This window comes from Mytilus galloprovincialis, chromosome 2, assembly GCF_965363235.1.
Source record: "Mytilus galloprovincialis chromosome 2, xbMytGall1.hap1.1, whole genome shotgun sequence".
Lineage (NCBI taxonomy): Eukaryota > Metazoa > Mollusca > Bivalvia > Mytilida > Mytilidae > Mytilus > Mytilus galloprovincialis.
Window position 1 is genome coordinate 103822992 of NC_134839.1, and position 13598 is coordinate 103836589.

The 13598-nt window shown below is 33.8% G+C and overlaps 1 protein-coding gene across 1 annotated transcript in view; it reads right to left on the minus strand.

The window, feature by feature from the left end:
• LOC143062590 (uncharacterized) overlaps nt 1-13598 on the minus strand; it is a 66843-nt gene that overhangs the window by 3198 nt on the left and 50047 nt on the right. Inside the window, exons 38-49 of the mRNA XM_076234253.1 lie at nt 12785-12959; nt 10015-10064; nt 9566-9730; nt 7624-7785; nt 7190-7436; nt 4053-4099; nt 3278-3353; nt 2556-2714; nt 2200-2249; nt 1434-1601; nt 846-1004; nt 139-300 (exon numbers count right to left, since the gene is read on the minus strand). Of these exons, the coding sequence (XP_076090368.1) occupies nt 139-300; nt 846-1004; nt 1434-1601; nt 2200-2249; nt 2556-2714; nt 3278-3353; nt 4053-4099; nt 7190-7436; nt 7624-7785; nt 9566-9730; nt 10015-10064; nt 12785-12959 (1620 nt within the window). The remainder of the gene's footprint in view (nt 1-138; nt 301-845; nt 1005-1433; nt 1602-2199; nt 2250-2555; nt 2715-3277; nt 3354-4052; nt 4100-7189; nt 7437-7623; nt 7786-9565; nt 9731-10014; nt 10065-12784; nt 12960-13598) is intronic.

Consider the following 13598-nt stretch of genomic DNA (forward strand, 5'->3'; position numbering starts at 1 on the left):
TTTCGTCCATGACATCGGACATATGACATGTGAATTCTCACATAATATACAAAGCTCACACTTTTCACCTTAAAATCATCGTTTGTCAAATTGTATTACATTTTACTACGTTTTATTGAATTAGTTTTGAATAATTACCACATGATGGAAGATGGCATTGTTCATATATAGTATCCTGGTCAGCACAATCGTCACTACCACTTTGTAACGTGCCAAGTAGTTCTCGTACTCCACTACCACAGTCTTCTCCATTGTTACTGTAACATTGATCAGCCGGGACATAGTTATAGATACATTCACCTACAATTAAAAATAAAAAGTACAAATTGCTGATTGTTTTAGACATCTTAGTGTAATCAGAGATGTACAGAATTTTACACATGTGGGTTAAGTTCTCTATTATGATTTTATTTACTTATTTCTAGAACCGTATGTTAAATTGAAAAAAAAATATTATGAAGAACTATTTTTTTCAACACAGATGTTGCTGTCATTAGATTATATTGCAAGATGTTGCTTCATAAGACTTAAACTCTTTTATTGTTTTAATGGTAGTTTGAGGTTTAAATATGTTGGCAGTCGTCCTGATGCTAAGATGTCAGTTCGATTTAACATTTTCGAATAGTCTTACTACTACGGAAGGATTTGCTTGTCTGGAAACCTTGCTGTCACAATGTAAAATCAGAAATATTGTCTGTTCCTAGCAACGCACAAAATAGAGTGGCACATAAAAGAGATTTACGAGAACAAATATAAGGAATACATACATATGCAGTGTAAACATGTCATGTATTTTAAAACTTATTATGACTACAGAGGGTTCTACATATTTTACAGGTACTTACAATTAGTAACGGTACATTCACGAGTGTCAACCAGTTCAACACCAGGACAAGTTGTTGAATTAAACGGCCCAACAAACTGGCGAGTTCGTACTTGATTTTCACCATTACTGCAACTTGTTGGACATTCTGTCCAATCGCTCCAATCATTTGTTGTACAACCTAGAGTAGATATTATACCAAATACAATGCATATTTTATGCTAACATAAATTTTATCACGGTATCATGTCCCTTATTCCCATTCGATTGTCTAAATATAACATACCATAATTCATTAATTAATTTCTTGGAAAACAGCACAGTAAGAAAAATTTAACGTCTGAATTTATTACTGATTCAGACGGGTTTTTTTTATTTACTTCAAAGAAAAAATGATATTGATGAAATTGAAGTTAGTTTACAATTCAAGACTTGATCTTTAGATTCCAAGCCGAACAAAGTATAATTCTCAATTTATTGTATTATAAGAATCATCAATTAACATCCAATATCTCCATCAGTTAATTTTGCGTATATCTTGAAACTTTAAAAATATTTCAAAATAGAAGCAAAAAAATACTATACCAGATAAGATTGGAGTGTGACTTACATAAAACATCGATGTTGCATTGTTCATATTCTTGATTTTGACCTTGACAAGGTGACCCGTTACACATAGGTAGAGGATTATTGCACTGTCTTGTTCTTGTCTTCATGCCACCTTCACAAGATGTCGTGCATATTGACCAGGATGTCCATTCATTCCAATTTCCATCAACTGACAACACAAAAATGCATAGGATATATGTTTTTATCATTTTTTTTATTTGAACAGATATTTGATTAAACTTTCGAAAAGCCTGATAACATTAACAGGATAAGGATATTATTATGACGTACAACAAATATTTTTGGTAAATCCAGTTTATTTTAGATTAATGTTTTTGTATTATACATGTTCTTGGTTTTATCTTTTTAATAGCATGGTAACAACAGCTTTCCGATCGTTGATATCTTCGAGTTTTATTACAATTGGCAGTAAATAATCAGTCCACTTTTTTTACAGAAACATTCAAGAATTTGTTTGTGGAATATTTAAAGTAGACGAAGAAAATCATTTGATTTTGTATTATGGCTATAACTGTTTATTTTTATACAAATAACATTATGTTGGGTTTTTTTTGTTTGTATTTATTAAAACCTTTACTTTTTTTTCTGGCATTTCCTGTTATGATACCCATTTCTGATATCCAAGCTACCTATATGCATGGCTGTTTGATGTTTTCTTATTTCTGATATCCACGCTACCTATATGCATGGCTGTTTGATGTTTTCTTATTTCAAAAGTAACTTCTACTGTACCAATAACAACTCACCGTTTGTATTTGGGTCATTAACACACTGTGGACCATCAGAATAACAGTAACTGAAGTTGAAAAAATCCAGAATGAATATGTAAAGTATTACGCTTTACAACAGAATTTGTAATATTCAGCCTTACAAAATATTATTCTTACTGAGCCTTTGATATAATGATTGTATGAAGATGTACTACAAAGAGGTATCTTTTACCTTTTAAACTTTTAAAACCTTTTGCATTGAAATCAAATAACATTTACATTTGACCAGGTATACTCCTTAAAGTCTGAACCTTCTTCAAAGAAAAGAAAAAAAAACAATGTATGGAAGTTGTGGAAAGAAAAAGATATAACAGTAAGCATTATATATCTACCATTTGACACATCCACCATTCTGAGTACTAATAAGATCTCCGACTGCATAAGATACACCATCCACCTCACACACGTGGCATTCCGTTGTGTCCTTAGGTTCACAACTTTCGGTTTCCATGTCATTACCACAAAATTTTAACTCCCCAATATTCAAGGTTCTACAATATAAAAGTATTATTTGCATTGCTCGACTTATTCTCTATATACATGTGCATGTAATTTTATACGGACTCGGTAATTCTTTAACTCGTTTTTTTTTAATCAAAACTTTTTATTTATCATATTTGCTCAGATAATTACTTTTCGGGTTGTTTTTTTTCTGTAATCAATAATCCAAGAGTCCAAGAAATTGGCGCTCGGCTGAAAATGATCAATTGGTATTTATTTTTTATTTTTTTGCATGTGCTTTCGATGCACATTTTCTGGCTAATTGAAGTGCAATCGTGATCAGCTGTTATCGAAGCAACATGTTTGAAAATATTTAGGATTTGAATCGTTATGATGTACATATAGTCCCTTTAATACTGTTAAATAACGACTCTGTTTGTAATGTTGTCTCACCTATATCGCCTTTTGACACCAGTTTGTAATGTATTCTCACCAATATCGCCTGTTGACACCAGTTTGTAATGTTAACTCACCTATATCGCCTTTTGACACCAGTTTGTAATGTTATCTCACCTATAGCGCCTTTTGACACCAGTTTGTAATGTTATCTCACCTATAGCGCCTTTTGACACCAGTTTCACAATTAGAGTCGCATTCACCCCAGTCTGTCCATTCGTTCCATTCACAACCTTTCAAAACAAACTTTTTTTTTTATTATATGCGAACGACAGCATTTTATTGTGAATATTATATGGTAAATCCATAGATTACTAGAAACAAAGTAATCACAAAATTTCTTTTCAGTGGCTTACATTTTAGTATTTTGTCCACGGAATCTGTTTGATGGTGAAATACTTGAGTGTGGCAAAAGAGGATATTGTATGATTGCCAGTGAAACAACTTTCCGCCAGAGACCAAACGATGTAGAAATTAGCAACTATATCAGGTTTATAGACGTGAGTTTTCTGAGACGTCCTGCAACTATATCAGGTTTATAGACGTGAGTTTTCTGAGACGTCCTGCAACTATATCAGGTTTATAGACGTGAGTTTTCTGAGACGTCCAGGTTTATAGACGTGAGTTTTCTGAGACGTCCAGGTTTATAGACGTGAGTTTTCTGAGACGTCCAAATCAAACCAATATCAAAACCAATCCATTGAGAGAATTAAAACTTTAACCCCGAATTTCATTTTCTAAGGTGGACCGAAAAAATAAATAAGAAAATCGAAAACCAAAACGTGAATGTACTTCAATAGTTTGTATTGCAGATAACTGAATAAAATGTAAATAGATTTAATATCAGTGATTTTATATCAACACATGGCAAGCAATGTATGGCTTGTTTTGATTTGAGAGTAAAGCATTATAAGAGAAGGTACAGTACTTACAATCAGGTTTTTCATAGCAAAAATAGTTTGATGGTCCATTACAAATGCTGAAAAAAAGGGAAAACATTTTCTTCAAATGACCAAACGTTGTGTTCGGCAAGTTATGGAGTTTTTTTTTCAAAATGATATCTTTTAGTATATTTGTAACACTCCCAAACGTGTCCTTCCCCCCAAAAATGTCCGATTCCCCCAAACGTGTCTATTCTCCACAAACGTGTCCTAAATATTCAATATTGCCCAAACGTATCCGATTTCATAACCCCCAAACGATTTCGATAATTGTTTTTCGCCCAAACGTGTCCACTTTAAACGCCATATCGTCTCGCGTCTTTTCGCGGTAATACATATATATATATATGTCCCAAATGACATCAATAACGTTCACGGCGGCATTTCTGTGATGGGGGACACAGTTGATGGAGTGGTTATTTATTAGCATCAGCTTGTTCAATGCCGGTTGTAACTGATTACTATAAATCCCAAATTCCAGGTATGCCTGATAATATGACCTATGTCGTTCAAATAATGCATGAAATATTTGGCACTGGACGTTATGTCTCTTATTCGTGTGTCTTTAATGATGCCGGAAACCTAAAATTTAGGAAAAATACTATTTGGAATTTGCATTTAAAAAAAGAGCGAGTAAAAATTTTGAATGACTTCAGTAAGAAACTATTTTAATCTTCGTATATAATAGAGACCGTTTTAAATGAAAGTAACGGAAATTTAAAACTAGCCGAACGGACGCTACCACTTTACTAAGGTTATTTTGCCGGATTAAAAAATATATTTCTATTTTTTAATGAAATAGTAAAATGAGTATACATTAATAAAAAAAAGTAATACCTAAATAACCAACGTATTTATAATATGGACATGAATGATAATTCCAGTAAAAAGAAAAAAAAATAAGCTAGATATGACCACGTTTGGGGAATTGGACACGTTTTGGCGTTTGTACAAATGACACGCTTTGGTGCCCTTTTACAACTAGACATGTGTTGCAGTTCAGTGACGTCGATGTGGACACGTTTGGGAGAATCAGACACGTTTTGGGGGAAGAACACGTTTCTGAGTGTTACATATTTATCAGGATAGTAAAATTGACATTGTTAGCAAACAATTAATGGTTTCGGCAATGTTGACGTGCCCGGAAAAGAAAAATAGACAATACACCTATTTTGTTATTGTCTTGTCTCATCCGTGCGAGAAAAAGTGTACAAAAGTTAATCTGATGATCAGGAACATATATATTGTTAAACATACCGTTCCCTGTGCTGATCGAACGCTATATCCGAGTATTTTCTGCTATAAAACAGAAAAGTGTGACGATGGCGTCGTATAAAATAGGCTTCGTTGACAAAAGAGGGACGAAAGATACCAGTGACAGCCAAACTCATAGATTGAAATTAAACTGACAACGCCATGGTTAAAAATAAAAATAAAAAGACAAACAGACAAATGATAGTACAGTAGACACAACATGGAAAACTAAAAACTAAGCAACACGAACCCAATCAAAAACTGGGGGTGATCTCAGGTGCTCGGGAAGCGTAAACAGATCCTGCTCCACATGTAGCACCAGACAATTATTTGTCAAATTACTTGAAGTACTAAAGTAATGCAGCAGCCGAAAATAGTACAAAATTATTCAAATGTTAGTAAAATATATGCATAAGAATAAATAATTCGGCATATGAATTAATAATAAAGTAAATAGATGAATAAATGATCATTAATTATATCATTCTTTGTTTAACCTGGGGTCACACATTCACGATTTTTTTTCTGCCGTCTTTGACAGGACCATTCCCGATTAAAATTTGTCAAAAGTCTGATCAAGATCCTGTGAATCGTGGATGGAAATTCAAACTTTAATTAAAATTTGAAAAACAAATAATTCAATCACGACAACAATCAGATATTGTTCAGAAAGCGTCGATAGTCAACCGTTTCCAAGCGAATTTATCCTGATAATCCCGTTCTCAATCCGCTTATAATCCAATTTGTATCTTTCGCCTAGTAAAATTCGACCGAGTCTGTCACGACTGCGTTCCGATTCTACCGAATGTAATCCGACAGATACATGTATCAGACAGTGAATAGACAGTGAACCGAAGCTGACGGAAGTTATTCGTTTTAAAATTGTCGGCAAATTCGGGATGATCAGGTACTGTCGACACGTAATCCTATCACGGTCCGCTCTATCGCATTGCAAACGGCTTTGTCTGGTCTCAGTCGTATTGTATTCTGTAATTGTCGTGACTCTGACGTGGGTATCATTGACCAATTTCATATTAATAACGGGACTGCTCCAGAACGGTTTCGTCAAAAACAGCAATGAAAAATTTCTCCAGATCATTCCCGTTCCACAGCACACCGTCCAGAATACACATAACATTGTTAGGATTTTAATCAGATACAACAGAATCTGTCAAGACAAAGGCACGATTGTAATCCGACTAGACAAAATCGGTTGAGTTTCCCCTAATGTTACGGGACGCACCTAACTGTCGGGATGCTTCGTCGAACTATTCGGACCCTTCCCGACCCGTAGGAATCTGTTACGAACTTAAACGACTGCGTTCAGACAATGAGAGGACATTCCAGATAATTGAGGATAGTAATCCGACTTTTCACTTTTCGTGTCGTATCGCTGTCTGATCTCAAACGGGAGCAATAATCGGCAATGTGTGAACCCCGCATTACTCATATAATTTATAAAATCGATACATGAACATTGATGTCCCCTGCATAACGCGAAGATTTCAAATCATCAAAAACATGAATATTAGCATTTCACTATTGGAAATGAAAAAAGAAACATCACATATATCTAACAACAAGGAGCGAGCTAGTTTGTAAAGCATCAGTTATGTTGTTTTACATTACTGAATCCTGTCATTTTCAATGACAAGTAATATCGTGCCAGACATATGATAAAAAAACGATTATTGATATTGTCTACGGTATTACTGAATAAAGTCCGTTGATGTCTGTGTTTTTGTGTGATAATGCTGTATTTTGGGGTATCTGTCTTGTCGATCTGTAACCGTTAACTTGTCTTCATTTATTCCTATAATAATACTATCAAACTATATAAATATTTTAATATATTATAACCCATTAAACATTACCATTCTCGACAGGCTGAAGGGCCTGGGAAAGTCATTCCGACATTAACTGGTACTCCGTCAGATTTGTAGCATACACAGTTCTCTACTGGAATACAGTTGTCAGTGGCTTCATCAATAACATATCCTTCTTTACAACCACATCTTGGTGAAAAGTCTTCATCTTCGGAACAAGTTTCAGGATTTTGTAAGGTAAAGCATGACATCTCACATCGAGGTTTTGTCAGTAAGATTCTTGGTTCCTCACAAACTGAAGTCATAAATAAACATTATTTTCCTGATAGATTTGAATTAAATCTTTATGGTTTGTATCAGCAATCTCTTTCATATCAAAGTACAAATACAATAAGCATAGTTTGTAAATGCTACTTTGAACGCTAACAAATTGTCAAATTATCTCGTTTATTAACGAAAACAACAGTCATCACTATACTTGCCTGGATTTTTAGGACAGTCATTTGAACAGCTTTGTACGTCACGTATAATTTCACCAGTACAATTTCGTTGTCTCGACCTTGTACCTTCTGTACACGGTAGGTTGCTGCTGTCAACACTACAATCTGTCCAATCATTCCAGGGTCCACAAATATCCGCCGTTGCTAAGTTAAAAAAATATATGTTCTAATTGATTATACATGTAACGTTATGTGTTTTCACATACTTTTCGATATCCTATCACCAACTTCAAGTGTATTCATGGGTGGTAGATCAACTTCACTTCAGTTGCTGAAAGTCCTAGACAAGTGGACAAAGGTACTTGAAAAAGGAGGTATATTACACTTGATTTATATGGACTTCATGAAAGCGTTTGACAAGGTGCCACATAGGCACCGTGACATATGAGACTACTACACAAGATTAAACACTATGGTATCAATGAACAAATTACAAACTGGATAAGAAGCTTTCTTAGTAATAGACAACAGTGCGTACAGGTCAATGGATCAAGATCTAGTTGGAGGAATGTTACCAGTGGAATTCCACAAGGCTCTGTATTGGGACCAATTTTGTTCGTCCTATTCGTTAACGACTTGCCAAACAATGTTATATCAGATGTATTCATGTCTGCAGACAATACCAAATTATTTAGAGAAATAGTCGACCAGAACGATCAGAACTTTATTGAGGAAGACCTCGACATCCTCTTTGATTGGAGCAAAACTTGGCTATTGCAATTCCACCCGGACAAGTGTAAAGTTTTACCGATTAGTGGAAGAAATACTACACATGAACCTCCAAACTACAAGATGAAAAAGTATGAAGGCGGTTGCACTAACCTTGAAAATGTTAAATCAGAAAAAGATATTGGTGTAACTATTGACACGAATCTGACATTTGCAAATCATATTCAAAACCAAGTTAATAAAGCTAATCAGATCGTAGGCCTCACTCGCCGTTCCTTTGTCCACCTAGACAATCGCACATTTACATTAGTATTCAAGGTACTTGTAAGACTGAATTTGGAGTATGCAAACAGTATATGATCACCCTACAGGAAGACTGACATTACAAGTATTGAGAAGGTGCAAAAGAGAGCGACCAAAATGCTGCCTACATTGAGAGACAGACTTGCCACACGCAGACCGCTAACGAAAGCTCAAGCTTCCAACCCTCCGTTTCCGCCGTTTACGAGGTGACATGATAGTAGTGTACAAGTTATTGACAGGATTATACGACACTAGAGTAACAAATGGTTTACTAGAGATGCACAACACAACTACAACGAAATGATGCCACTAAGTGAAGCTTATGAAACAACGAAGTCGTCTGGATCTGAGGAAGTATTTTTTCACCAAAAGAATAGTGGACATATGGAACAGCATCCATGAAGAAGTTATATCAGCAAAAACTTTAAACACTTTCAAAAATAGATTAGATAAATTTTGGGCCAACCAACCATTAATGTATAATTTTGAAGCAGGACATGAAATTTTATCCGGAAGCGAGAAACGTACAATTAAATACATCGATCATGAGGTAGAGCAGAATATAGTGGTGCAACAGTGCCAACGTTCTGAAGATCCATAGGTATCCATAGGTATTGTTCTACTAATGTTAATAATCTCTAGTTTCCATGCTATTTTTAACTTTTTCAATTTCTGAAATCAGAAACAAGGTTTGTTCTCTTCGATAGTTGTAGTCAAACGGGTATACGTAGTGTATATTATCTTCCTTTAAACATGCGTTATACAATCGTAGACAAAATATTTTTTACTTTTATACTTTTCTATTTGTATATGATCGGAACCAATTGACGACATTTAACATACAGTTAAACAACTAAATAGTTATTGTATCCTTTCAATACAGGTCAATGAAAATAGCAAATATCGTGCAATGTTTAAGATCTTTAGTCAAAGTTGTGATGCCATTACTTACTTGGTGTAGGACAATTGTGAATGTTACAATCTTTCGTCTGAATCAAGTCATCTGGGCACCTATCTGGAGTTGTCAGAGAGAGCTTGGTTCGTGTTCTAGACATTGATCCTACATCACAATCCCTTGTACATTTAGACCATTCTCCCCAATCTGAATATTTACAGTCTAAAACAGAAAGTATAAAAACGTTAAAAAAAATAGCAAAAGGTTTCACAAACTTTTCTGAACAACGACAAACATGTTGTTATACCTTATGAAATAGAAACTTTATCAAAAAATTAATTTGCACAACAAAAATACAACATTATATTGTAGATAATTATTTTGAAGTTTTTTTTTATGAAAATTTATTGAGTGTCTGTTAAAATCGGTTCTTTTTTTATTTGAATTAGAAAACTACAATGCTTGTTCAGTTTTATCCTATTAAAATCTATCAATCCTTATAATACCTTGACACTCTCCAATCTCACAGCCAATTGATCCGTCTTCTTCACATGAACTGGAAGTGTAAAACATGAGTAAGAATATACGAACATGATGAAATGAGGTCGTATTGAGGAATGTTTACGACACAAAAAAGGCCTTCATCAGTATCATTCTTTTTTATCTCCTGTATAGTTATCTTGTTGCTCAAATATTGACTTTTATAAGTTGGCCTGCTTGTACGATCCGGTACTTATTGGATTACGAAGCGTGTGATCCAAAAGGAAGGTTGACAAATAGGAAAATCTTATCAAAATACAACAAAAGCAGCATTTCACAATTCCAAGGAACGACATGTATGACAAATTTTCAAACGAATTGTACCTTTGTAGTCATTGGAGAATTTCAAAGAAATAATTTGTTCTTTTACCAAAAAATAAGACAGCTCATAATTTGTGTCATGTTTGTTTGGGTTATACGGTAAATGATACCACAGAGGTAAACATTCATATATATACTGTATATATAAGTCAAAATATACTTTACGTTAGTTCAGAAGACATTGCTTGAATATGTGAGATCATTTCAAAGTTAATATAGTATTCAATTATTTTGATTTCTACCGACAAAGCTAAGTCAATTACATGTATCTTGTGTAAAAAGTTATTTAATAATTGGCATATATGACTCCAACGGAAACTGTATGATACCACCCTATTCCCACGGAAACTGTATGATGCCACCCTATTCCCACGGAAACTGTATGATGCCACCCTATTCCCACGGAAACTATGATGCCACCCTCCCACATCCTGAGGAGACTGCGTGATGCCACCCAATTCCACGGAAACTGTATGAAGCCTCACTATTCCCACGGAGACTGTGTGATGCCCCTCTTGTGTTTGACCATATCAAATCGTTATTTTGATTTGACCCGATTTATGTGACTTGTGGGGCTTTTTCTCATATTTTTATACATACCACACTAACACAATTTTGTTCCCCATTTATACAACGCAAGGGGCATTTGACAATGGTGTGGCAATCTTGTTAAGTCTATGATAAGATCAAGTCTATGATAAGGTCAATTCATTTTCATACTTTAATCACACAATTTTCTTTTATTAAATTTAAATTTATTTTTTGCTATATGACTTCAAACTTCTTGCATTTAATGCAACCGACATAGAAAAAAAAACTAGGTTTCATTTTAAGATCTTTTCATTATTTATAATCGGGTATTCAAATTCTTGTACATTCGAATAGTGAATTGACCCTAGCGCATAAATCCACGTGCTTAGGTCCCTGGTGTATAGTTGTCTCATGGTTAATCATAACACGTCTTCTTATTGCTAATCTATTAGGATTGAACCAAAACATTTAAGAGAAAAACACTGGTAACTTCATGTAGCCTTTTTTTTTTTTTTTTTTTGTTAAACATAACTGTCGAGAGAATGTGCTAAACATCTGTTCCATAAATACAGATTGTTTTCCATTAAGGCACTTTAATTTTTATCTTTTACAATAAGGAAAATACGTACGCAATGAGAACTACTTGTAATCGTTGCCTACTGTCGTAATTTCATATAATACAAGATACAAGATCTCAACATCTGTCTATAAATTTAAATTGTAAATTGCAAATTTTTCAAAGTTATTTGATGAGATGAAATTTGTTTGGATTATTTCATCTGAAGATTTCTTTGTAACTTCAAACTTATCTAATAACATTAACGGTACCAATTTTCCTGCACCAGATGCGCATTTCGACAATACATGTCTCTTCAGTGATGCTCGTGGCCAAAATATTTGACATCCAAAGCTTATATAAAAGATGAAGAGCTATAATCCAAAAGGTCCAAATAGTATAGTCAAATCCGTGAAAGGAATCAGAGCTTTGCATGAGGGAGATACATTCCTTAATTTATAATAATTTCTTACATTTTGTAACAGCAAATTTTAATAACACTAAAAAAATCCGTATTTGCATGCCAGTACCGAAGTACTGGCTACTGGGCTGGTGATACTCTCGGGGACTTACAGTCCATTGCACACCCTAATTATAGAGCAAGATAATCTTTTAGAAAATATCAATGTGGAAAGAGTCGATCAGGAGTTGTCTTCCTTAGGCTAGATCTATAAATTAGATATGAGAAAACGTATCAACATTGTTTATAAGTGTCAGACCAACAATTACTAAAGAATCCCTATCTGTTCAACAAAATTTTACAATTCTCACAGCTTTCTAGATATTTTACCTTAAGTTTAACTTCATAGAAACCAAGTATATCCTGAATTGTACATGTATCGGCTTTCTACATGCCAATTTTCAACATACTTTTTAAAGCCTTCTAAGAAAAAGAAACTGACCTTCGAACAGAGGTACTCCAAAAATAACAGAATAACATCTGGTTTTCCGGAAATCTTAAATTAGTCCTAAATTTTTAATGCAAACTTATAGACAAGTAAATATTGGCTCAAAATGGTCTAAATATATTTCTCTTTCCCTAAAAGTTTCATTTCTGCAAATTTGTTGGTTAGTTAAAGTCAAAAGCACTATTTTGTGTCAGTGTAGGGTTACTTTTACTGTATTTTTTTATTATTATTATAGTATTATAGTAATTGGTGGTCTGACACCTCTGTTACTTTGTTAAAATGTATATCAATGTTAAACTTTAATCACTCTAATCATTATAATCATTTACTTACGTTAATTGTGAAACAATTCATTTGACTGTATTGCTCAAAAGTGCATGATGATTAGTTAATAAAATATCATATCTTAAAATATCTTACCAGTTACTACATCCCACCATGACAACAACACCTGCCTCCACGGTAGATCCGATATATATCTTTTCCTCGTTATCAGTTATTCCTGGCTGGTTATCTTTCTCAATATATCCAATAAGTCCCATTTGTTCAAACCCAAAGTTGTCAAAAAACTCGTTTTGGGTAAATTTACAAAAACCTGGAAAGTAATAATCTCATATTACTGCCAAATTTTTTAAAGATAAGATATAAACAACGACTTTTCTTTTTATTATTAAATGATATGAGCAAATCAGCCCTGATACGGACAAATCAGCATGTACAATACTTATGAAGTTTCACTGTCGACAAAAATTAAGAGTTTAATATATTGCTTTTCACACAGAGCCAATACGGAAAAACAGGACTAATACAGAAAAAGTTAAAATTATGTTCAGTGTTTTTTAACGTCTTGATGTCTTGAAACGGAAATATATCACAGACTTTTCGAGTACGACTTTCGATTATTGATACTGTTTCATTTCCGTTGATCAATCATCAGAAAGCAAGTAAAAAAAATAAACTGTCTGATCATTTCTTCCTAGATAATTTGTATTTCCTAGATAGCATAATATTAAGTACTTGGACGAGAAAGCAGAAATTACATTTAACAATGTTGACAAAAAATCAATGGACGTGAATGCGAATAGACAACTTTAGATATGAAATTCTGTATCTTTTGCTAGGAATATTCTAAAGTTTAATCGAATTAAGATTATTAAAATCCTTTCTTTAGAGTGCAATGAATTGGCTGTTTCTGTATTGGCCCTGATAAAGATTCTCGATCACCTGCATTGGC